The sequence below is a fragment of the Macaca mulatta genome, chromosome 12 (assembly GCF_049350105.2).
Source record: "Macaca mulatta isolate MMU2019108-1 chromosome 12, T2T-MMU8v2.0, whole genome shotgun sequence".
Classification (NCBI taxonomy): domain Eukaryota; kingdom Metazoa; phylum Chordata; class Mammalia; order Primates; family Cercopithecidae; genus Macaca; species Macaca mulatta.
The window spans coordinates 101,665,952-101,691,469 of record NC_133417.1 but is presented as its reverse complement, the minus strand read 5'-3'; the positions used below and the strand labels follow the sequence as shown (position 1 = coordinate 101,691,469).

At 38.3% G+C, this 25,518-nt stretch overlaps 1 protein-coding gene across 7 annotated transcripts in view; it reads right to left on the bottom strand.

The window, feature by feature from the left end:
* Positions 1-289: 289 nt before the first annotated feature.
* CCDC150 (coiled-coil domain containing 150) overlaps positions 290-25,518 on the bottom strand; it is a 94,701-nt gene continuing 69,472 nt past the window's right edge. For 6 of the 7 annotated variants that reach the window (XM_015131900.3, XM_015131904.3, XM_077957334.1 and 3 more), the window contains 12 exons: positions 21,053-21,160; positions 14,712-14,840; positions 13,699-13,868; positions 12,700-12,793; positions 11,690-11,859; positions 7,069-7,195; positions 3,698-3,892; positions 3,224-3,292; positions 2,963-3,124; positions 2,134-2,220; positions 937-1,056; positions 290-643 (listed from right to left, as the gene is read on the bottom strand). In XM_015131900.3, coding sequence (XP_014987386.2) covers positions 527-643; positions 937-1,056; positions 2,134-2,220; positions 2,963-3,124; positions 3,224-3,292; positions 3,698-3,892; positions 7,069-7,195; positions 11,690-11,859; positions 12,700-12,793; positions 13,699-13,868; positions 14,712-14,840; positions 21,053-21,160 — 1,548 coding nt within the window. In that variant the 3' untranslated portion in view covers positions 290-526. Of the gene's footprint in view, positions 644-936; positions 1,057-2,133; positions 2,221-2,962; positions 3,125-3,223; positions 3,293-3,697; positions 3,893-7,068; positions 7,196-11,689; positions 11,860-12,699; positions 12,794-13,698; positions 13,869-14,711; positions 14,841-19,595; positions 20,000-21,052; positions 21,161-25,518 lie in introns of those variants that run through there. The other variant, XM_077957339.1, reaches the window with a different exon arrangement.

The window sequence follows — 25,518 nt, the reverse complement described above, 5'->3', positions numbered from 1 at the left end:
CTGTAAACATAATATCTGAAATGCCTTATTTGAGAATAGAGATATTAGTCATTTAAAAGCTATGCTGCTAATTACCCAACACAGAAGTGTGTCAGTCTGCAAGACAGTAGAGGAGTCTTTACCACTTTTCACACAATTCTGTTTTCAGGGATTATCTACTGCATGTTAGAGGAGGACGTTTCATTGAAGCAAAATATCATATCGTTTAGTGGCAATATCATTTAGAACCTTGCTAAAAGCTTTTTCTTATACTTATTAGAACAGACAAGAATCATGGAACACCATCTCCTATCATAAAACAAATTAACATAAATTTATTGGGTGGAAAATGCAAAAAGGGACAAAACAACGGGGTAGCTTTGTACTGATATAATAGTTCATAAAATGATAAACTCAGGTCCAAAATCTTCAGCCCACATCAAAGACTTCATGTTCTTATGACTCTAGAAACAGGCCAGCCCTGGCTGCTGGGCTCGTGGAATCATGGAGTGTAGCTACACATAAAGAAGCTCCCTTGTCAAGGACATCACTTCCTCTGTACCTCAGAATGATACTTCTTGGGCATAGGCCTAAGATTCTGTTTTTTCTCCCATCGATGCAGAACAGATTGGTTGGACATGACATCATGTTTTACATCTTGGTCCTGTTGGAAAGAAAACACAAGTAACACTGACTGTTCAAAGCTAACTGCAGCAATCTGCACCTGTTTTGTCTCTACACATGTCATGTATTCATGAAGACAGGTGATTCTAATCTAAAAAGTTTGTGACAGGTGGAAGTTTGTAAGAAAAAGAAATTAACTGGTTTGCTAGCATTAGTGTAAAGAAACTAAAGATTAACAGAGACAGTATCAAGATGATGAGAGAACTTTAGTAATTAGAAATCTGAGAAGCAACAAGTAGAAAATTGCTTAAGACATCCATGTCTTAATCTTACCTTTTCCTGCCACCTGTCTTCCCCAGAAGGCCTCTGCAACCGGTTTTTTGTCAGCTCAAGTTGTAGACCATCAAACCTGTGTTTAAACCAGCGATGGGCTTCTTCCAGGTTAGCCGTTATCTGAACATATAAATATCACCATTAAAAGACACAAAGAAAGAGTTACAAGTTTTTTGTGTATTAGTTGCAGAGATTTTTTACTTAGAAATTAAAAGACCCAAATTCTGACTGCATGTTCTTTGCAACCTATTTGCACAATATACTTAACAACCTATATATGAGAGTAATTTCTGAGTGAGGGGTTAAACAATGCATGCAGACTTGCTGCTTTCCATGCATTTGTTAATGTTTCCTGGATGTGAAGTAATGCAAGAGAGGACCCAGGAGAAAATTAAGAATGAAGGTACAAGATGGCTTTGAAAATGAAAAAATATATGAACTCTTAAGAATGTAGTAGTTCATGGGCCAGGTGTAGTGGTTCACATCTGGAATCACAGCACTTTGGGAGGCCAAGGCTGGTGGATCACCTGAGTGCAAGAGTTCAAGACCAGCCTGGCAACATAGTGGAACCTCATCTCCACCAAAAATTAGCTGTGCATGGTACACCACCATGCCCAGCTACTTGGCTACTTGGGAGGCTCAAGTGGGAGGATCATTTGAGCCTAGGAGGTGGAGGTTGCAGTGAGCCAAGCTTATGCCATATACTCCAGTCTGGTGACAGAGTGAGATCCTGTTTCAAAGAAAGAAAAAAAAGTATGATTTGAAATACCCCCCAAAAGGCTAATTTAAGTTTAGAATAGAAAAGGCAAATTCACAAATTAGTTAAATGGGGTCTACTTTACTTTTTTAGTTATTGATTGATTGAACAAAGAGCATCCACTTTCAGTAGGGTCATGTCAAATAATAATGCACTAAAATCCACACATATGCTGGTTTTTCCTCATATTTAGTAGGGAGATTTGGACTTCAGGTTTAATATTTTAGCATCGCGTTATCTCTCATCTATCATCAGGACACAGACTCTTAATCTAAAAATCACTTCTTTACAATAGAGACTACACTTGGGAAGTTACTGGTTTTTCCCTGTTGCATTCCTGACAACTCTGTTAATGAAGGACTTCACATTGACTTGGGTTGCTTCAGGGTTGTTGTGTTGAAGGAAACGTCTAAGTCTTTACGTCCATGGGTCTGGCTCACCTGTTCTGATTCCACACTGGCTTCTTTCAGCTTATTCTCTGTTGCCTCTTTACATTTCTTCAGGTGTCTGATAGTTTCTTCCAATTCCTGAAAATGTGATACAGAGATTTTTATAAACTTCCAACATACCATAAGGAATCAAATGCTTCACTGTTATAATAAATGGGCAACCAAATATGAAAATAGGATGGAGTGCCTTCTAACTTCAGGTGCTACCGACATATGAGATAAAAACCGTTATTTTCAGTTTAACCTATAGTCTCCATATCTACATATGTGGATATGATTACACATTTTGATTTTTTACTTATGGATTCTGTTGAGGAAAGTGATTAATATGTCTTTTCAGAACTGGAGAGATACTTCTCATGACAAACCCTATTGAAAGACAAGAGCTCAGTGATCTCTTGAAGTCCCTTTTCAGTGATATGACGTTATGCTTTTTATTCATTTAGGAATACCTAAGAGTCCTGTAACAGCAACAGGTATATCTGTGCTAGGAGAAGAAATGAGGTGTATAAAGTTCCTGAAAGGCTATGGAATTCAGTTCAGAAGTCTTACTTAGTAACTGATACTTTGCATATGTAAGCCCTAGATGTTCTTCAAAATTTGACGTTACTTTTATTCAACTGAAAACAGAGAACATTTGCCGTATTCAAACTACAGTCTTCTTCCTAGATACTATTATTCTAAGGACTTAGCTAAGATAAACAATTTGTAAATATGTGTTGTCTTCTGTAGACTCTAGAAAGTCTAGATGCAATACTGCTGGGCTTGGCACATGTCATTTGCTGATGATCTTTAAGATGAATCTTAGGAAACCTTTTACCTGGCACCGATTCTCTAGCTCCTGCCTTATTTTCCGCTCTGCTTCTAGGCACAGCTCTTGCTGTTTATTCCGCACTGAGGCATCATATTGGCTCTTGGCCAACATCTGCATCTCTTTCTGCAGGTTAGTCATTTCACACACAAATCTCTGGATACTCAAAGACTGGAAGGATACAAAGACGGAGACATTTGGTGAACCCCCTCCAAGTTTGAGATTTTGCATGAAAGGTAAACACAGAGTGTATGGAAATCATCTATCTACCTGTTCATAGTTTTTTTTCTGATATTGATCCTTAATTAGCTCCATTTGCTTCAATTCTTTTTCTATTTGCTAAAAGTAAATGGAAAATAACATAAAAAGATGATCAGTGGAAAAACTGGCTTGCTCTTTTTGCCTATAAGATGACAGAAAGATTCCAATATGAGACCCAAAGTTACCAGTTCCTGCTGAGCTTTCTTTCCCATCTGGCCCACTGATCCCAAAAGAGCAAAGTCCAGTACAATCAACACGGAAGGGACAGATGGGGAACCAGAATGTGACACTGGCAGCAAAGGAGAAATCAAACATTTACACAGCAGCGTCTCCACTGAAAAAGTCTCCCCAAAGGCAACTGGCTATAATTCCCAGAGAATACGTGGGGCTGGTAGGGTTCTAAAACCTGTCTTCCCCAGACACCACTGACTGCCTACATCCTCATAGGGTATCCAGGAAGTGAGAAGAGGTTTCTCATACAACCTTCATCCTTTCTATATTCTGAGCATTATTCGCCTTAGCTGACAAGTGGAGCTTAATTTGGGTCTTTTGATTCTTTATTTTCTCCTTGTTACTTTCTAGTATTTTTTCTAGCTCTGCAAGTTTCTGTCGCAGCTCTCGGTTGGTCCGGGACACTTCCACTGATCTGAAGTTAGCTTCATCAAGGGCTTTCTTCAGCTTAAAACACAAGGGAAAAAATTGAAACATTTTTACTTTCCATCAAGAGAAGCTTATGTAGTTTTGTCCTTATATTTTGTTATCTTTGGATTTTCTTTTAAAAAGGAGAGTTAGTGAGGCAATAATAATGTCTGATTAAGCAGATTTATGGAGCAACAGACCAAGTGGTTTTCATAATTTTTATCACTGAAGAACAAACTCTTTCTTGGAATAAAGAATGTAAATGTATATTCATCATTTGCATTTTAAGAGCATGGCTTTGGAGTCAGGCCTCTGTCCAAATATCACCTTCAGCACTTACTGGTTGAGTGATCTGGGGCAATTAACTACCTTAAGCCTCAGGTTCATCATCTGAACAGTGTGTGTATAGCCTACTTCATAGAATACAAATAACAAATTAAATTAAGATCATATAGAGAAAGAAGTAGAGTTTGGCACACACAATACTCTGTGATTATCATGCTATAAGCTCTTCTCTGTCACTTGCAACCTCATTTCTGAAGAAATGAAAATGAATTATATGGCAGTTTATATAAATATCTGTCAAGTTATTGACTGTCATGGCATATATTTTTATAATTTTGCTTTTTGTTCTCAAGGATTTTAATAAACTTATCTCGTGAAAAAAACTGCATAGTAGTTACTTAAATAATTTTACAGAGTTCCCGTCCTTCTAATATGCCCTTAAACCACTGCCACTCGAAAACTTTAGGAAGAGGAGGCAGTTGAGAAGGGAGAAGACAGGAAGGTGGTACTCTCTATGTCTGCCAGCATTTAACACAGCAAAGAGTGAAGTCAAGGATATCTGTACCTTTTCTTTCTATACTAGTTCCTTCTTTTAGATCCTAACTTTACACTACAGTCTTTTATTACTGCCCAACTAACTTCCTGTTAGATATTTCAGTTACCTCAATCACAGCCTTTCTAAAACTGGATAAGCACTAGCAACTATCATTTACTTTGTAGTGATTATTATGTTCAGGTACTGTGATAATTACTTTAAAAATGCTTTCCAATTTAATTCTCAAGATAAACTGGAAAAATAGTTGTGGTAGTTTCCATTTTATGACTGAGGAAACTGAAACTCAGAAATTAAGTCACTTACTTACACAGTAAATTAACACGTAGCTAATAAGAGGCAGAGCTGGGACTCAGGCAGTGCTCTGTGAGCCCATTGCTGCTGCCAACTCCTCACTGCTGTCACTCCCTCACTGTCACTGATCCTTCTTCAAAGGATTTCATTTTGTAAGTATTTTTTTTTTTTTTTGAGACGGAGTTGCGCTCTGTAGTCCAGGCTGGAGTGCAGTGGCACAATTATCAGCTCACTGCAAGCTCTGCCTCCCAGGTTCATGCCATTCTCCCGCCTCAGCCTCCCCAGTAGCTGGGACTACAGGCGCCACCACCACACCCAGCTAATTTTTTTGTATTTTTAGTAGAGACGGGGTTTCACTGTGTTAGCCAGGATGGTCTCAATCTCCTGACCTCGTGATCCCCCCACCTCGGCCTCCCAAAGTGCTGGGATTACAGGCGTGAGCCACTGAACCCGGCTGTAAGTATTCTTAACAATGATCTCTGACTAAAGGTACATTTCTACATTTAGCACACCTTTATGTTCCCTAATTCTTCTATAAAAAGAATTTGCTTTTTATAACATTTGTATTTATAGAGTGCTTTGCAATTCACAAAATTGTTTTATATACCATTATTTGAGTTTGATTTTGTGAATCATCTGTCAATTGCAACTACTAAATGTAACAAATTTGGTGAAACACAGACCAGCCATGCCAACCAAGGAATTATTTTAATCCCTCCTTCTCCAGGATACAACATTTAATGTCTGTTTGATAAATTCTTTTCTTTTCTTTTTTTTTTGGAGACGGAGTCTCCATCTGTCACCCAGGCTGGAGTGCAGTGGCGCCATCTAGGCTCACTGTAACCTCCACCTCCCAGGTTCAAGCGATTTTTGTGCCTCAGCCTCCTGAATAGCTGGGATTACAGGCACCTGCCACCATGCCCAGCTAATTTTTGTATTTTTAGTAGAGATGGAGTTTCACCATGTTAGCCAGGCTGGTCTCAAACTTCTGACCTCAGGTGATCCACCTGCCTCAGCCTCCCAAAGTGCTGGGATTACAGGCATGAGCCGCCTTGCCCGGCCTGTTTGATGATTTTTCTATTAAAATGGGCTTTCTGACTTAATTGTTTTCTATTTTCAACTGAACTACTTTGCTTGGCCCTAATCATCTAATACTCAAATTAACGGTTATAGTTTTCTTGAGTCTCCATGCCTCCAGTTTCTCTTCATTATCCTCTACTGTCCTCTGTTGTTACATTAACCTTCCTAAACTTATGCTTCTATCATACCACCCCCTGCTCAGAAACCCATAGTGCTCCATTTCTACCTGAGTTCACATCCAACATTTCTATAACTAAGGCCATCCATCAGGTGGTCCCATTTAAGCTAACACTCTTTCTCTAACATTTCCCAAAGTCTCTGCTCTAATCAACAGAGGCTACTTTTCATCTGCTTGCATGTCCTGTTCATTTTTGTAAGTAAGCTTGGCCAGTTTTGTAAGGTGTCCAGTCCTGCCATCTCTGCTAGTCTCAATCCTGTACTCTCATTAAGCTTCCCTTCTTCTATCAACCAAATGGCCTAAAATAAACTTTCTCTTACTTCGAATTCCTTCAAAGTTGTACACAGCCTCTGCTACCCAAGAAAGTTCTCTGATGTTTTCCCTATTTGTCTCATGTCCGGAGTGGAGATCCCAAACAAGTGTCATTTGGCACACACTAGGGCAGGACCATATCTTCTACTGTTTTCTCCGTGTCTCTCAGGACATGGTAGATGCAGAATAGATGCCAGTTAAGTGAACTGAGAAGACAGATGATTTCTCTTCTGTCTATCACATGGCAGTCTCCTTATTCCTCTATCCCTCTCGCTTATCACTCTCTGATGGAAAATCTCCCACCAAGGCACACCTTTGCTGGGCAGAGAATTCTGTCAGAAACTTTTTTCTTGTGTGCTGCTTTATAGAGCGGTCTTAATTACATCTGGCCTGCTGATCAAAGGGGGACGAGAGGAGTCAGAGGCCAACTGCAGCCATTCTCTGAAATCCCAGAGCTGCTTTTCCTCCTAAGAGGCATTCACAAAGAGAGAAACTTTCCTCATGACTCTATACCTCAGCCACTTCCCGTTGTGCCACTTTCTTTGCAGTTTCTCTCTCAGTTTGAAACTGCTTTCTTAGGGCTTCTATGCGTTCAGCATGCAATTCTGCTTCCACTTTGGACTCTTCAGTCATCTGGTCTCTGTTTTGAAGAAGAGAGGTGATAAGTCACCTTTAGAAATCATTTTAGGAGGTAAGAAAGTTTTGGAGGGGAGTGTGCAACTCTCCAAAAGGTATGTGATTTATAAACAAGCAGCCTATCAGTAGCCTGGTGAACCTAATTTGGAGCTCATTAACAGAAGAAAAAAGAAGTGAACTTACCTGTAGCATGAAAAAACATTAATTCTACGTAAAAATCATCAAACAGGCCAGGCAAGGCGGCTCATGCCTGTAATCCCAGCACTTTGGGAGGATGAGGCAGGTGGATCACCTGAGGTCAGAAGTTTGAGACCAGCCTGGCCAACATGGTGAAACTCCACCTCTACTAAAAATACAAAAATTAGCTGGGCATGGTGGCGGGTGCCTGTAATCCCAGCTATTTAGGAGGCTGAGAAACAATTAACTCATTTTACCAACCAAATGAGTAAAAAACTCACATCAAAGAAAAATATTGGAGGAAGCAGAAATACTTTAAGAGATATTTGCTTTTGTCTTTTCTCTTGCCTTTGTCTTTTCAAACAAAACCATTATTTTAGCAAAGGGATTAAGACTATGGGTTTTGGAGTCAGCCTGCTACTGTCTGGATTGTAATCTCAGCTCTAGTAAGATGATGTCTTTTTGCTAGCAGCTGTTTACTACTCAAGTTTTAACTTGTAATAATATTGTTTCCTTATCTTTAAACTGAGAGCCTTAAATTAGATCAGCATTCCTAACTTGAACTCCTTGGTCAAGACCTATGATTAATCTTCTGAGGATGCTGGAATTCCCGGAAATAATATGCAAAATGTGTGTGTGTGTGAGGGATTGTAGTTGAGTCCATAGCTTCTGATTTTTAAAAGGATAAGTGACTCCAAAAAGGACCAAATGGATTTAAGCAATTACTAGGCTTCTTCCAGCTTTAACATTCTCTGATCCAGCTGATAATGACTTACTATATGATTACTCGAGTTATTGGTTCCTTCTCAAAGGATAGGAGCCTGCCCTGCCATGAAATCATCTTCATTTCCCCCCTCTCTCCTCCTGACCATCTCTTGCTCTTATTTGTATAATACATCCATGTTCTCCATGTGTCTCTAAAAGCACATCTACTAATGGATTCAGTTTCTCCACTTAGCAGCATTCAGTGACTTGGTCTCTACATGAGACTTGCAGGTGGTAACTTCAACTGTCCCTCCAGTACCCCAGGCAGGAATGTATCAATACACTTTGGTCATCACATCTAAAAATTTGCTGACACCTGTCCTCAAGGCACAGCATAAAGGGATGGAGATCCTAAAGTTACTGGATATAATTGTGGTTATTTCTTACATTCCCACACTCCTCCCCATACCCACCTCAATCTGAAAAATGGGCAAAAAATTCATGGAGATATAGAAAGGGAACAAAACCATCATTTTACAGTGCTGTATTTTGATTTTCTTATAACTTTCTAAATTGCCTTTAAATTTATTGTGCTTATATCGAAATGATTAAGACTATAAGTTTTGGAGTCAGCCTGCTGCTGCCTGGATCCTAATCCCAGCTCTAGTAAGATGATGTCTGACCTTGAGTATGGTACACCACCTTCCCCTGCTTGTTTCCTTATGTCCAAAATGGGAATAATAACAGTAACCACCATCATAGGGTAATAGTTTGTCCTAAAGGAAATAATGCATGTGAAGTCCTTAGCATATTACCCAACATATCATGAGCATGTAACAGATGTTAACTATTGTCATCATCTAGCTCTAAAAATTCAAATTCTAAATTTTAGTTTTAATTAAATTTTTTATTAACTATAAATTTTAAAATTTCTCTCAAGTCTCTACCTCTGCCCTGAACCCCCACATAGCACTTCAGCTTCAACTCTTACTTTCTTCTTCTTTTTACTGTGGTAAGAACATTTAATATGAGGTCTACCCTCTTCTCAAATTTTAAGCATACAATATAGTGTCGTTCATTATAGCCCTATGTTATACAGCACATCTCTAGAATGTATTCATCTTGCTCTTTTTTTCCTAAGGAAAATCGCAGACCATCTACCAATCAGCCTCCTCAACAGTCTTCTGAAGACTCACCCAGCTTCTGCTTCCCTCTAGTCCCAAAGGAAGAAATATCCAACCTCATCTTTAAAGATAAGCCTTCCGCTTCGACTCCCTCTTTCTCCAGTTCAATCGAGTTCTTTCCCATCATCTTTAATCATGGTGCAGTTCCTCCCATTCCAAAAACAGGACAGCAACAGAATGACTTTTCTTCATGTTATACTCTTGAGCTGCTATCTGACGTTCTTTATCTTCACCATTGTCCTCCTTGCCTGCCTTTCCTCATCAATCACTTACTCCTTGTGATCTTCTGTATCTACAGAAACTGGCCACCTGGAGGATGATTGGTAGATACCTGTTGCAAAACCCAGTGGCTTCCTCTCTGGTCTCTTTGACTGTGCAGCATCTGACTCACTTGTGTTTGACTTTGGTGATACTACATTCTACTGATTCTTTCCTTACCTCCACTAAATGCTCCTTCTCTGGATCCTTCTGTGGCCTCTGTTCGCCTTCTACCTGAAATGCAGCACATCTCCAAGTTCTGACCTTGGTTCTCTCTATATACTTTTCCCATGGCAGTCTAACCCACACCAAAGCTTTAGCGTTTATCTTTTTATGTTTTTGAGATGGAGTCTCGCTCTGTCACCCAGGCTGGAGTGCAGTGGCATGATCTCGACTCACTGCAACCTCTGCCTCCCAGGTTCAAGCGATTCTCCTGCCTTAGCCTCCCAAGTAGCTGGGACTACAGGCGCCCACCACCACACCCAGGTTTGTATTTTTAGTAGAGAGGGTATTTCACCATGTTGGCCAGGATGGTCTCGATCTCCTGACCTCGTGATCCACCCACCTCTGCCTCCCAAAGTACTGGGATTACAGGTGTGAGCCACCACATCCGGCGTTTAGCTTTTATCTTTATGGAGATGAATTCCAAATAGTAGCCTCTTCTTAGAACTAAGCCTACAGTTCTAAGTCTAAATTAAATAACTGTACCTAAAACCCAACAAGTTCTCCAAAACCTGCTCTGTCTTCCTAACCCTGCGCACTGATAAATACAGTTCTGCATATGATTTCAGGAGGTTCAAAGATCTCAAGTAAAGAAGCATGATTCATCTTTGATGAAAATACAAACTATTATCATAAGCAGTGGCATAAAGGTAAATCCTGAAGCAAATGCTGCAAGGAGACCTCTAACTCTCACCTCATACTTTTCCTGTAAATGACCTAACCATATTTTTTTCTCCTTTGGTTTTGTTTGTTTGTTTGAAGCAGTAGTGGCAGGGACTACATTTTATAGTCACTAAATAATTTTCAGGCTTTGAAACAATTACTAGCCGTCTAAATCATAATTACCTAAACTGACATTGGAGAGTTTTAAATGCTGCTGCCAATAACTACATAAACACAATATGGAACGGTCTTAAGGCAGTAACATTTCAGCTGAATGTAAAATTTGCAGAGATCATATATCTGGAAAATACCATCTCTGCTGTAGCTTATACCTCTTTCCTGTATCAACATGCTCACTAATTGAAAAGAACAAGTATCTAGGCTGAGAACAGTGGCTCATGCCTGTAATTCCAGCACTTTGGGAGGTTGAGGCAGGTGAACTGTTTGAGCCCAGGAGTTTGAGACCACCCTGGGCAACATGGAGAAACCCTCTCTCTTAAAAAAAAAAAAAAAAAATTAGCCAGGTATGGTGATACACGCCTGTAGTTCTAGCTACTCAGGAGGCTCAGGTAGGAGAACTGCATGAGCCCAGGAAGTAGAGGCTGCAGTGAGCCATGATCACACCACTGAACTCCAGCCTGGGCAACAGGGCAAGACTCAGTCTCAAATAAATAAATAAATAAATAAATAAATAAATAAATATTTATAAAGGAATAAAGATCTACATGCACACTGCATTTCCTTTAAGTATAAATTTTCATGGGATGCTATTAATATCTAAATATTTACCTAGGTATAATTTAAGGCAAAACTTTAGTCATTTGACCTGAACTGGATAGGTCTGATCTAAGTAATCTCGGGTCAAAACTGAAAACATTTAATGGCTTAACATCTGTTTAGATGGAGTCATTCCACCCAGGCTGATGTTTTTTGTCTAAATCATGTCTTTAAAGGACATATAAGCTGTTAATAGGAAAGCCTTCATGGAAACATGCAAATGTCCCTTCTAATCAATATTCTTTATGTTTTCATTTAACCTTTGAGTAAAGCAGCAGCTAGACAGTGGATGAAGGAAGAGCTGAGAAGGAGAGTCAAATGATCATGCTCTAGCCAGCTATTATCTGCTGGTGCTCAGCTATGCCTGGTTCTTAACATGGCTCTGCTGGAAGTACTAGGGCAAAGTACGAGAAAAGAGTTTAACTGATTTATGTGAATGAGCCATTTATGTGAATGTGACTTACTCCTCCAGAGGTGCTTCCCTAATTTTACTGTGACTACACTGCTCTTACTTGAAGGTTTCCAAATTCTGTCGCTCAAGTTCTTTGCTTTCCAGTTGCTCTTGAATGTGATCTAGCTTTGTTTGCAGATGATTATTTGTCTGGAGAGCTTGTTCCAGACTCACAGCAAGTTTCCTGTTGTCTTCTCTAGCTACATCTAGAGCTTTTTGTAGAGATTCAATCTGAAAGAGAGAAGCATGTTTTCAATTCCACTGTAACAGATAGATGCAAGAAGTCCATAACACTGCGTAAACACTCCTCACGTTCTATCATCAAGTGCCACCGAAACAATAATTAGTTGGAACCACAAGCAAAGATTCCAGGTGCCTGGAATATATATATGTATATGTATACACATATATGAATGAGAACTTATTAGAGACACTGCTCAGGAAACACTTAGAAGGCAATGGGAAGGGCATGCTCCACTGGTCACCAGAGAGCTTTGGAAAACAGACCCAGCTTAATTTATCCTAATTTTTTAAATTTTAAACTAAATTCCCCTTCCTGGTCCTATGACCTTCTGGTCTCACTCCCTTGAAGAAAAAACCTGTCCACTGTTCCTTATAGATTCTAACAGGAAAAAAAACCCTTATTTATGAACTATCCATGTGTATTTTACATATGTGCGTATAGATACGTATGCATGTATGTACATATACCTGTGAGCACGTGTGTGTGTAGGTGACTCCTTATTAATAGTGGGATCACTCAAGCTGTTTCTGACAGACTATATTTTCTAAGCCCATTAACTTCTGAAATTTTTTGTGCATTAATAAATGAATAAAAATGTAGACCATATAAGACAAAGAGATTAGTCATTATTGTGGTACTGGTTTGCCAATAAGTGACTCATTGTAAGACAGGTCAATTCCCCATTTGTAGATATGTCACTGTGCAAAACTCAGACTTGATTGAAAAAAACATTTACCTGATTGTTTCACTTCATTTTCCCCAAAACAGTAATATCCCAGTAAAACTAAACATATCAATGTTATCATTTTTTAAAGCCTGGCCCCAACCTCACTGTTGTGCTGGTCCTCCATGACAAGCATCCTGGCCTGCCACTGGTCCACTTCAGCTTCTAGCTTCTGCACCCTCTGTTGATTGAGATCCCTAAAAATAAAAAGCACAAAAAGAGTGACTACAGAAAAGAATCATCTAGGAATGATATCATTTGGGAGTTACAGAACACTTTTCTTCTAAGAAGCTCAAATAGCATCATACGTATATATCACTAGGAAATGTCACTAGTAAAAAATATATTGCCTTTACAAAGATTGGCTTGCTGTTGAGATTTTTGCATCTACATATAATAGCCACTTATAAAGTTATTGTGAATAGTATTTTTAATACCATTCCCTTGACTTTTTAAAAATGCAAAGGCAACTTTTAAAAGATAAACAACATGTAATGTAAAAAAAGAAAAAAGAAAACTCACTTGTTCTCTCATAACATAGAGGCAATATGCCCTACTCAGACTGTTTATTCTGAGGAATAAATTTTTATTAATAAAAGGACATTTTATTTAATTTTTGAAACATTCTATGAAGGAATTTACTTATAAAACATGGCAAGAAGTGGTTCTCAGGATGATTTACCTACAATAATTATTAATCTTGAAACAGGATAGTAATAAATGGATAATTAATTCAAACTAAAGTATGTACTTAGTTTCCATTATCTTGACAATTACTATTCTGTAGAAGCAAGAACAGAATTAGGTTTACATGGTGCAAAAAGCAAGGGTAAAACAACAGTATAGCTAATGAATTTCTAGGATATATAGTCTAGAAATTCCTTCACATCACTACACAATAGGGGCATTTTGAATTTTTGGAAATAATATTTATTTCTAATTCTAAATTTTCTCTAACTTAGTAATTCTTTAAACATATCATTTTACAACTTTTTTTTTTTTTTTTGTAAAGGAAGCTACATAAAGTGACTTCATTTATTGACTTGACACTGCTCCTTAGTACAATGCAGCAATACCAATGACAGGAAAAAAACACAGGTACCTTTCTTTCTTGAGGCCTGCAATCTCTGAATCCCTCCGCCCAAGCTCTATTTGTACTTTCTCCAGAGCACCTTGCATTTTACTGTGAGAAGCCAGCACATTCTCCAACATGATTGTGACTTTGCAGTTGTCTTCTTTAGCTTCTGCCAGTTGTCGCTGAAAGTTTCCCACCTAACAGAAAATGAAACAACACAAAGACATTTGATCCTTTCTGGTTACTCTTCTGCTTGTGGATCTCATTACTCCCAGGAAAGAGTATGGAAAGCAGACAAGCAGACACAGTAGGATGCTAGGGGAAATAATTAAAGTATATTTTATTTTTAGGTGGTTTCTTAAGTTGTTGTTAAGAAAAAGAAAAGCTGACCCCCAGATCCTATGGTGAACTCTGCAGCTTCCCAACTATGGTCATTTTACAGCATACACATTAACCAGCACAGAGGTGGTGCCAGGCTGGCCTCTCAGCTGACTTCTGATGGGGTCAAGTGAGAATAATACATCTGAAATGCATTAGAATTATCTGAGAAAAAAAGACTGTAAGAAAAAGCGGAAGCTGCTGAAGAATGAGGTAACTCACAGCCCTCCTCAGAGAGACAAAACCTAGCACTTGCTGACAAAGAGAAGTTTGGGATGTGACCTCTATTCCCACTAAGCACACACACACTGTTAAGGAGAAAGCATCACAGAAATCTTATCTCACATTAATAAAACATAACTATAAAGGTTATTATTACCAAGATCAGATGTGTTTCAATAGAAAAAATTAGAACTTTCTCTTTTGAGTATTTAAGACAAAGTTTAAAAAAACATTGAAAGTTTTATATATATATATAATGTATTTTTAAGGGAAAAAATTTAAACTATTCTAAAATTATCTTTTCTCTAAAAAAAGAAATCTTCCCCTGATCAATCCTTTTTCTTACTAATGGAAGCAAGAAAGCAAAACATATGGCTCATGAAAGATTTCGTAAGTGCTTCTTCTCAGTGACAGACGGTCAGAAGGGACTGATTCCTTGCCTTCTTGTTTTCCCTGTCCTCCACGGCCTCGAGGTCCTCTTTCAACTTCTGACTCTCTTTCAGGGCCGCATTACGACACTTCACTGTTCGGGACAGCTCCTCTTTACTTCTTTCAAGAATAGATTTCACCTAAGTAGGAAAAAAGAAACAATAAATAACATCACAAATCAGTGACTAGAATAAGACATAGAAATTTAGAAACAAAATTTTAAATGTTTAAATATATTTATTCACTACTATAAATAAAACCCATCTTTATTAGCTGCTTATTTCTTTAAAGGAAACTACAATAAAAATATCTGCGTGAATAAACATAGACAAACCTAATATATTAATCTCCATGAAAACACAAGAATAGGGAGAATAAGACTATCTATGAAGCTGAGATGTAAAGTGGGAAAGAAATTATTATGAGACTAGCTTCCTTTTGAAAATATAAATGTACAAACATTATAAAAGCCAAGATGTATAAGTACTAAATATGGTCAAGAAAAGAGTGTTACAGCAGAATGAATCCTAATTAGAAGTAGTACAGTATTAGAACCTCCTTGAAACAGTTTTGGTAGTGCCACACCATCAGTTCAGATAATCATACTATTTTAAATATTACTCTTTTTAAACTTTTTATTTGATAATTTTAGGCTCACAGGGTGTTGCAAAAACAGTGCAGAGTCCAACGTATACTTCATCCTTTTTTTTTGAGACTGAGTTTTGCTCTGTCACCCAGGCTGGAGTGCAATGGCATAATCTGGGCTCACTGCAACCTCCGCCTCCTGGGATCAAGCGATTCTCCTGCCTCAGCCTCCCAAGTAGCTGGGATTACAGGTGTGCAACATCACGCCAAGCTAATTTTTGTAGTTTTAGTAGAGAAGGGGTTTCACCATGTTTGTCAGGCTGGTCTCGAACTCCTAACCTCATGTGATCTGCCTGCCTCAGCCTCCCAAAGTGCTGGGATTACAGGCGTAAGCCACCAAACCCGGCCTCTTCATCCTGCTTCTTTTGCTGACTTCTCATATTGCTGTAGATCAACATCAAAACCAGGAAATTGACACGCATACACTATTGTTAACTTGACTAACTAGATTACTTATTTTTCCATTTTTGCCATTTTTTCAGCCTTCATTCATCTATGTGTGTATGCATGTGCATGTGTATGCAGAGTTTCATGCAATTTGATCCTGTTTACATATTCACATGACTGCCACCCCCACAGTCAAGACACAGAACTGTTCCATTACCAGAGAAGAAGAATTCCCTTGTGCTATCTCTGTATTCGCGCTTCCCTCCAAAAACTCCAAAAACTCATCCTGTACTCTGGCAACCACTAATTTGTTTTCTTTTCTTTCCCACACTACACTGATGTACGGTAATTTGTTCTCTATTTCTACAGTTCTGTCCTTTCAAGAATGTTACTTTAGGCTAGGCATGGTGACTCACGCCTATAATCCCAGCACTTTGGGAGGCCGAGGTGGGCGGATCATGAGGTCAGGAGATGGAGACCATCCTGGCCAACGTGGTGAAACCCCGTCTCTACTAAAAATACAAGTAAATAAATAAATAAATAAAAATAAAAATAAAAAATAAATTAGCCAGGCGTGGTGGCGGGAGCCTGTAATCTCAGTCACTTGGGAGGTTGAGGCACAAGAATTGCTTGAACCCAGGAGGCAGAGGTTGCAGTGAGCCGAGCTGAGATCACACCACTGTACTCCAGCCTGGCAACAGAGCGAGACACTATCTCAAAAAAAAAAAAGAAAAGAAAAAGTTACTTTAAACATTTAATACATTTTTGAATAGGTAATACATGATTTTTCTTTTTTAACACCTTTTCTGAGGTATAAGTGACATACAATAAGCTACATATACTTAAAGTGTGCATTTTGATAAGTTTTGACACATGCATAAGACTTTGAAACAATTAAGACACAAACATTTCCATCATCTCCAAAAGTTTCCTTATGCTCCTTTGTAATCTCCCCGCTTCTCTCTCTATTCCCACACTCCTACTGATTCTCACAGGTAACCACTGATCTGTTTTCTGTCACAATAGATTAGTTTATATTTTCTAGAATTTTATATGGAATTGTATTGTATGCACTCTTTTTGGAATAACTTAACTCAGTGTAATTATTTTGAGAGTCATTCAATCTGCTGCATGTATCAACAGTTCTTTCTGTTGCTTAGTATTCTATTGTAGGGGCATCACAATTTAGTTATCCATTCACCTGGTGGACACTTAAGTTGGTTCCGGTTTTAAGTTATTACAAATACAGCTGTTGTGAACACCTGTGTACAAGTCTCTGTGGAGACATACTTTCATTTGTCTTTGATGAATACTTAGTAGTGCACTGACTAGGTCACATGGTGGTAGTATGTTTCACTTTTAAAGAAATTCCCAAACTATTTTCTAAAGTGGCTGTACTAATAATAGGTGTGTGGTAGTGTCTCACTGTGATTATATTTGCATTTCCCTAATGACTGATGCTTAACCTCTTTTCAAGCACTTACCAGCCACATAACTTTGCTGAAGAAATTATCTGTTCAAATTTTTGCCTATTCTTTTTATTAGGTTTTCTTAGTATTTAAATTTTAAAAATTATTTTTAATACCTTCTGGAAACAAGGCCTTAATCAGATATGTGATTTGCAAATAATTCTTCCCAGTCTGTAGCTTGTCTCCTCATTACCTTCATGTTTCTGAAGAGTATAAGTTGTCAATTTTGATAAACTCCAATTTATCGCTTTTGTCCCTTTATGGATCATGGTTTTGATATCAAATCTAAGAAATCTTTGTGTAATCCAAGATCACAAAGATTTCTTCCTACGTTTTCTTCTAAAAGTTTTACAGTTTCAGGGTTTACATTTAGATCTATGATCCATTTTATTTTTATATATTTTGTGAGATATGGAGCAAAGACATTTTATTTTTGCATATAGATATCCAATTATCTCAGCACCATTTGTTGAAAAGACTATCTTTTCTCTGCTTTCAGTTTTGTTGAAAAGAAAACATTCATAAAACTATTTTGGATAGGTAGTACATCCACATTATTTTTAAAGTACGAAAAGATTAAGTGAAAAACATCCCAGCCACCCAGTTTCCTTCCTCAAAAATAATGTTGCCATTTTATTATGGGTCATTTTAGACAGTCTATGCTTATACAAGTGAATGCATATGTATATATTCTTTATCTCCCCACCTCTTTTACATCCAAATAGTAAAATACTACATATACTCTTCTGAACTTTTATTGTTTAAACCTAATTTTATATATGTATATATCTTGAAGCAGTATTGCAAAACTATGGATACGAACTATTATTTAGCCAGTCTCTTATTGATGAGATTTTGGTTGCTTCCTCTGTTGCTATTGGCCAACAATACTTCAGTGAGTGACCTTGTATTTATGTCATGTGTACAAGCCAGTATATTGGTAGGAAGAAGTCCTAGAAGGACAACTGTGGGGTCAAAGTTGTGATAAATATTGCTAAATTGCCCTCCATAGGAAGTTGTACTGTTTCATAATCCCAATAATAACAAAGGAGGATATCTTTTCCCCACATCTACCTCAACATCATAAAACATCCTTAAACTTGAACCTGTAACATTTAAAATACTTAACTTTTTCTACAGAAAAGGATCCCAGAAAAGTGCAAAGGATGGCAACTTATAGGTCCTGATAATCTACTGAATTTTGTTCTAGAAAAGTATACAAGAATATCATTTTTAAAATTCTACCAGTTTTTAAAGTGTATATTTATCAGTATGTATATACACACACATACAAATGCAAAAGTGCCACTAGATGTTTACAGAGGACATCTAAATAGTAGTGAGGCAGGAGAATAGGGTTTGGAGGCAGGGAACTTAAAGCCAATTCATGCTGATTTCCTAAAGCTGAATCAAGGAAAAACACCAAGGTCTGGGGACAGCGAAAGTGAGGCCAATTTTTGCTGACTTCCCAAAGCTGGATCAAAAGAAAACACCTGGGTCTGGGGACAGGGAACCTAAATCCAATTAACACCAACTTCCAAAAGCTACACCAAAAGGAAAAACTCCATCTCCCCAGCAAGTAGCAAAGGATCAAAGGTTACTACTCTCCCTACACTCCTCCCGCTTCCACCATGTCTCAGATGGAAAGGGAGAGTGCTTTGGATTGGCCACAGGCCGAGCATGGGCCATCCCTTCATCAGCATAGGGCGTCAATTCACCTCAGCCTTTAATTAGCCACAGGCCAAATCCATAGGGACCTCAAAAGGCGTACTTAAAACCCAGAAAACTTTGTAAACTTGAAACCCAGAAAACTCCACACCCTATGGAGTTTTCACCGCTTTAATCCCTGCTTTCACTGCTTCCTTCGTCACTTTGTGCGTTTTGTTCAATTCTTTGTTCAAAACGCCAAGGACCTGGACAACTCACACTCACAGCCCTCCTTCCGGTAATAGTGGCCCACTCTAGAAGATAAGCTACAGTATTTTCTATTTCTAATATCAGATAAAGAAGAATGCTCTAATAAGTTTTCTCAAGAAAATATTTTCCAATGTGAAATTTCTTGGGGTTTCTTGAATTAATTTATTTCTATTTGAAAATGAGGCTTTATCCAAGCATTTTAGCTCAAATGTTAAGATTAGGTAGAAATTTTGACTTTAAAAAAATCAAAATTATATAAAAAACTCAGTAGTTACTGTTATGTCAAATTTTCTATGTCTAAAACTAATTATGTGATGGCTAGGATAATGGTTTCAATCTATATTAGTCTTTTTTCTGTTTGTGAAGAACCTTATTTCCTAGTTACTCATATCTTCAAGCATTATCTTTCTGGATTAATACTTCATTCTTGTATACATTTAAAATTTCCTGAAGATTTAATTTGTGGTCTTCACTTACCGAGTCCCGTTTAAGAAAATTTGGTGATTCATCATTTACTAAAGGTCTTGAGGCAAGAATCTCTATTTTGCCTTCCAGTCTTCCCTCCATGGTTTTAATAGCATTCAAAAGAGTCTTTAGAGAGATCCTAGAGTCTCCAATATCCTGAGATGTTTTCACAGAAGGCAGGTTAGGTGCAAAGCTCACACGGCGTGTAGAGTTTGGAATAACACTAGGCAACCCAACTGATGACGTTCTCTCCTTTATACTGTTTACATGGGACCTAGAGATTTCAGGGGATTTTGAAGATGCAGGCCTCTCTGGAGATTTTCTTTTTCTTAAAGGCATCATCAATTATTAATAAAAACAATAAAATCAGCTAAACCTATAGTTATTTTTCAAGGAATAGCCACTTTACTAGGAGAAACAACACAGTGTTCTAGAAGGAGCCGTAATGGAAAATATATTTGAAAATGTGTTTCTCCGCTTTCAGAGTGAAAAGATCACACTGTAAAATATGACCCAGCAAAGAAACAGACCTTACGCCAACTTCCCTGTCAGTGAGCCCCTGTTAGAGAGCGCATCTAATGAGGCCCTTTAACAACTCTGTGACCTCATCACTCATCAGCAGAGTCAAGTGGTTAGAACCCTATGAGTATTCCATTTGAAAACATATTTTAGTTCCTTGGTTACCAGGAGTATAGATACACAAATATCATAGACACAGAAGTTAATATGCTTTTATTAAGAGTTAACAATTTAAAAAATAACCTAATGATATGCATGTTAAATTTGTAAATAATTGAAATGAGTCACTTTCTTCTGGTAACACCTTCCTGAGGTATGTTCTTCACTAAATGTTTTTGTTATCTTGCTTAACTTTTTCTATTCATTTGTTAAAATATTGTGTGACCTATGAAAGGCTTTTAGCCTCAAGAGCCACCATGCTGACAAGTAAGCACTTTCATTACCAATACCTCTCTCAGATGAGCATCTGCTTGTTGCAGGTGTACCCTCTTGGCACTGAGTTCTGAGTTTGCCTTTAATTGAAAAAAAACAAGGATACTTGTTCCTCACAATTGCCAAAATTTGTAAGGCTCAAGTTCAAAAAGCACTGCCTTTATGAAAGCATTTCTCACTGCTTCTACTCATAATCATGCTCCCTATGAATGTTCAGTAATACAATCTATTTTTCTGAAAAGTATAACTTTCTATTCGTAATAAAGTTTATGGAGTACATTTCCTAACTATAATAAGCAAGTTGAATGTCTCAATCCTGCTTCAGGTATCTTTACAATTTCTGAGGCTTACCAGAACCTTGTATGTACTAGGTGCTTGAAAAAAAGTTTGTTAAATTGAGTCAAGTGACAGGATATTTATCTTTCTGGGATTCTATGGTAAAGTGGGGAAAAAGACATCAAACAATTTCTTAAAAATGAAATATAGCAGCAATCCGCTTTTGTAGATATTAATCACACCTGAGCATATTTAGTCTGTAGAGACTTATTCATCTTGCGTAGATGATCATTCTGTAAGCTGGTGTCAGTAAAAGACTGTACTTGTTCTTCTAGCTGTTTAACTTTTATCTAGAGGAAAAACAAAAATAAGAAAAAAATGAAAAAAAAAAGACATTTAAACATATATATTTACACATATTTATATATTCCAGAAGGGGGAAAAAAGGTCAAGTTGTAAAAAAAAAAAAAAAATTCCAGAGAATCCTTAAAACTTGCAAAAAGCAATCCCAAGTTTAATCATGCAAAAAATAATGTAGATTCTGTAGCCATTTAAATGTGCTGAGATAACTCATTTGGTTTCTAGTGCTTATCGGCCTCCAAATGGACATGACTCACGAATTTTGTGGCTAATATAATTCAAAAATTTGTGACTAATATATTTGAATTGTGGTACCTGGCATTCAAAACCCTTCTGAATGTGTATAATTAGAACTGTCAATATACAAGAAGCAGACATATCAGACCAGAAGAATGGAGGGGGAGTGAACTGGCATACAGTCTTGTGTTTCACTGACACAAAATGACAAAAGTTGATGGAATTCTTACATGTTGAATTATATCTTAAAACTAATTCACAAAGACAATACTCACAAGTCTCTCTTTAAAGAAAATTACCATTTTTGAGGACAAAATCATTTAATATATACTCATAAATCTCCAAATTATGCATTTTTCCACATTTGCTTCCTCTTATCCCCGAACGCTTCACACACAACAATTAACGTTACTGAACCTACCCCTAAATAAGGAAAATTTTCATCCAAAATTTCATTTAAATCAACTGTTCCATCTCTCAATATCTTGTTTCCTATCTGTAGAGTGCAAACATCTATTTCACTGTAGCTACTGGACATTTTCAGCAACTGTTAAAATTTGAATGGGGTGTTAGAAATCAGGATGGTTAATTGGCCTTGTGGGTGACAGTTACTGGAAGAGGGTACTGGGTGTTGGGGATGTTCTGTTTCTTGATCTGAGTGCTGATCACATTGCTATATTTACTTTATAAAAAATTCATCAGGCTGTGCCCTGTGTACTTTTCAGTATATATGCTATAGTTCAACAATAAATTAACTGTAAAAAAACAAAGTAAACCAAGCACTCACCTAACTTCTAAATTAAGGTCACAAATGCAGTTGCTTATAGGAGCCAGGCAGCTAACACAATGTTGAAATCCCTGGTTAAGTGGTGGGGCCAATGGTAAATTAGAGTGAAGCCAAAGAACTCAAACTGACAAATGTTTAAAAACAGTTTAAAAAGTGCTGGAAATCATTCAGACATATATGCCATCATCCCATCTATCCACCACTGAACTTAAAAAAAATATTACCATTAAAATTGAAAGCTTCTCTGTAGCCTATCCCAACCAAATCTCCTTCTATCCTACGGTTAACTATTTTGCTGAATGTATCATTCCTATTCTTTAAAAAATAAATTTATATGTATCCCTAAACAGTATATAGTATTGTTTTATGAGATTCATCCATGTTAACATATGTAACTCCAATGCACCTATTTAGCATGCCATCTTAAATATACTGATTTTAGGCTATTCTGTTGCAAGAGGGTCGAATAGGAACAGCTCCAGGCTGGAGCTCCCAGCGTGCCCGACACAGAAGACAGATGATTTCTGCATTTCCCATTGAGATACCTGGTTCATCTCACTGGCACTGGTTGGACAGTGGGTGCAGCCCATGGAGGGTGAGCTGAAGCAGGGCAGGGCATCGCCTCACCTGGGAAGCACAAGGGGTTGGGGAGATTTCCCTTTTCTATCCAAGGGAAGCCTTGACAGACGGTACCTGGAAAAACGGGACACTCCTGCCCAAATTCTGCGCTTTTCCAACAGTCTTAGCAAATGGCACACCAGGAGATTATGTCCTGCACCTGGCTCGGCGGATCCCACGCCCACAGAGGCTTGCTCACTACTAGTGCGGAACTCTGAGAACGATCTGTGAGGCAGCAGCCTGGCAGCAGGAGGGGCGTCCGCCATTGCTGAGGCTTGAGTAGGTAAACAAAGCAGTCGGGGAAGCTCAAACTGGGTGGAGCCCACCACAGCTCAGCAAGATCTGCTGCCTCTGTAGACTGCACCTCTGCGGGCAGGGCATAGCTGAACAAAAGGCAGCAGAAACTTCTGTAGACTTGAACGTCCCTGTCTGACAGCTGTGAAGACAGCAGTGGTTCTCCATCCATGGTGTTTGAGCTCGGAGAATGGACAGACTGCCTCCTCAAGTGGGTCCCTGACCCCCATGTGGTCTAACTGGGAGACACCTCCCAGTAGCAACTAACTGACACCTCATACAGGCGGGTGTCCCTCTGAGATGAAACTTCCAGAGGAAGGATCAGGCAGCAATATTTTCTGTTCTGCAGCCTCCGCTGGTGATACCCAGGCAAACAGGGTCTGCAGTGGACCTCCAACAAACTCCAACAGACCTGCAGCTGAGGGACCTGACTGTTAGAAGGAAAACTAACAAACAGAAAGGAATAGAATCAACATCAACAAAAAGGCATCCACACGAAAACTCCATCTGTAGGTCATCAACATCAAAGACCAAAGGTAGATAAAACCACAAAGATGGGAAGAAACCAGAGCAGAAAAGCTGAAAATTCTAAAAACCAGAGTGCCTCTTCTACTCCAAAGGATCACAGCTCCTCGCCAGCAATGGAATAAACCTGGACAGAGAATGACTTTGACGACCTGACAGAAGTAGGCTTCAGAAGGTCGGTAATAGCAAACTTCTCTGAGCTAAAGGAGGATGCTCGAACCCATCGCAAAGAAGCTAAAAACCTTGAAAAAAAATTAGACAAATGGCTAACTAGAAAAAAGTGTAGAGAAGACCAAATGACCTGATGGAGCTGAAAACCATGACATGAGAACTATGTGACACAGGCACAAGCTTCAATAGCCGATTCCATCAAGTGGAAGAAAGGGTATCAGTGATTGAAGAAAAATTAGTGAAATAAAGTGAGAAGAGAAGTTTAGAGAAAAAAGAGTAAAAAGAAATGAACAAAGCCTCCAAGAAATATGGGACTACGTAAAAGACCAAATCTACATTTGATTGGTGTACCTGAAAGTGACAGGGAGAATGGAACCAAGATGGAAAACACTCTTCAGGATATTATCCAAGTGAACTTCCCCAACCTAGCAAGGCAGGCCAACATTCAAATTCAGGATATACAGAGACCACCACAAAGATACTCCTCAAGAAGAGCAACCCCAAGACGCATAATTGTCAGATTCACCAAGGTTGAAATGAAGGAAAAAATGTTAAGGGCAGTCAGAGAGAAAGGTCGGGTTACCCACAAAGGAAAGCCCATCAGACTAACAGCAGATCTCTTGGAGAAACTCTACAAGCCAGAAGAGAGTGGAGGCCAATACTCAACATTCTTAAAGAAAAGAATTTTCAGTCCAGAATTTCATATCCAGTCAAACTAAGCTTCATAAGCGAAGGAGAAATAAAATCCTTTACAGACAAGCAAATGCTGAGAGATTTTGTCACCACCAGGCCTGCCCTACAAGAGCTCCTGAAGGAAGCACTAAACATGGAAAGGAACAACCAGTACCAGCCACTGGAAAAACATGCCAAATTGTAAAGACCATCAATGCTATGAAGAAACTGCATCAACTAATGGGCAAAATAACCAGCTAACATCATAATGACAGGATCAAATTCACACATAACAACATTAACCTTAAATGTAAATGGGCTAAATGCCCCAATTAAAAGACACAGACTGGCAAATCGGATAAAGAGTCAAGACCCATCAGTGTGTTGTATTCAGGAGACCCACCTCACGTTCAGAGACACACACAGACTCAAAATAAAGGGATGGAGGAAGATCTACCAAGCAAATGGAAAATAAGAAAAAGCGGGGGTTGCAATCCTAGTCTCTGATAAAACAAATTTTAAACCAACAAAGATCAAAAGAGACAAAGAAGGCCATTACATAATGGTAAAGGGATCAATTCAACAAGAAGAGCTAACTGTCCTAAATATATATGCACCCAATACAGAAGCACCCAGATTCATAAAGCAAGTTCTTAGAGACCTATAAAGAGACTTAGACTCCCACTCAATAATAGTGGGAGACTTTAACCCCCTACTGTTGATATTCAACAGATCAGTGAGACAGAAGGTTAACCAGGATATCCAGGACTTGAACTCAGCTTTGCACCACGCAGACTTAATAGGCATCTACAGAACTCTCCACGCCAAATCAACAGAATATACATTCTTCTCAGCACCACATCACACTTATTCCAAAACTGACCACATAGTTGGAAGTAAAGCACTCCTCAGCAAATGTAAAAGAACAGAAATCACAACAAACTGTCTCTCTGACGACGGTATAATCAAATTAGCACTTAGCATTAAGAAACGCACTCAAAACCACACAATTACATGGAAACTGAACAACCTGCTGCTCCTGAA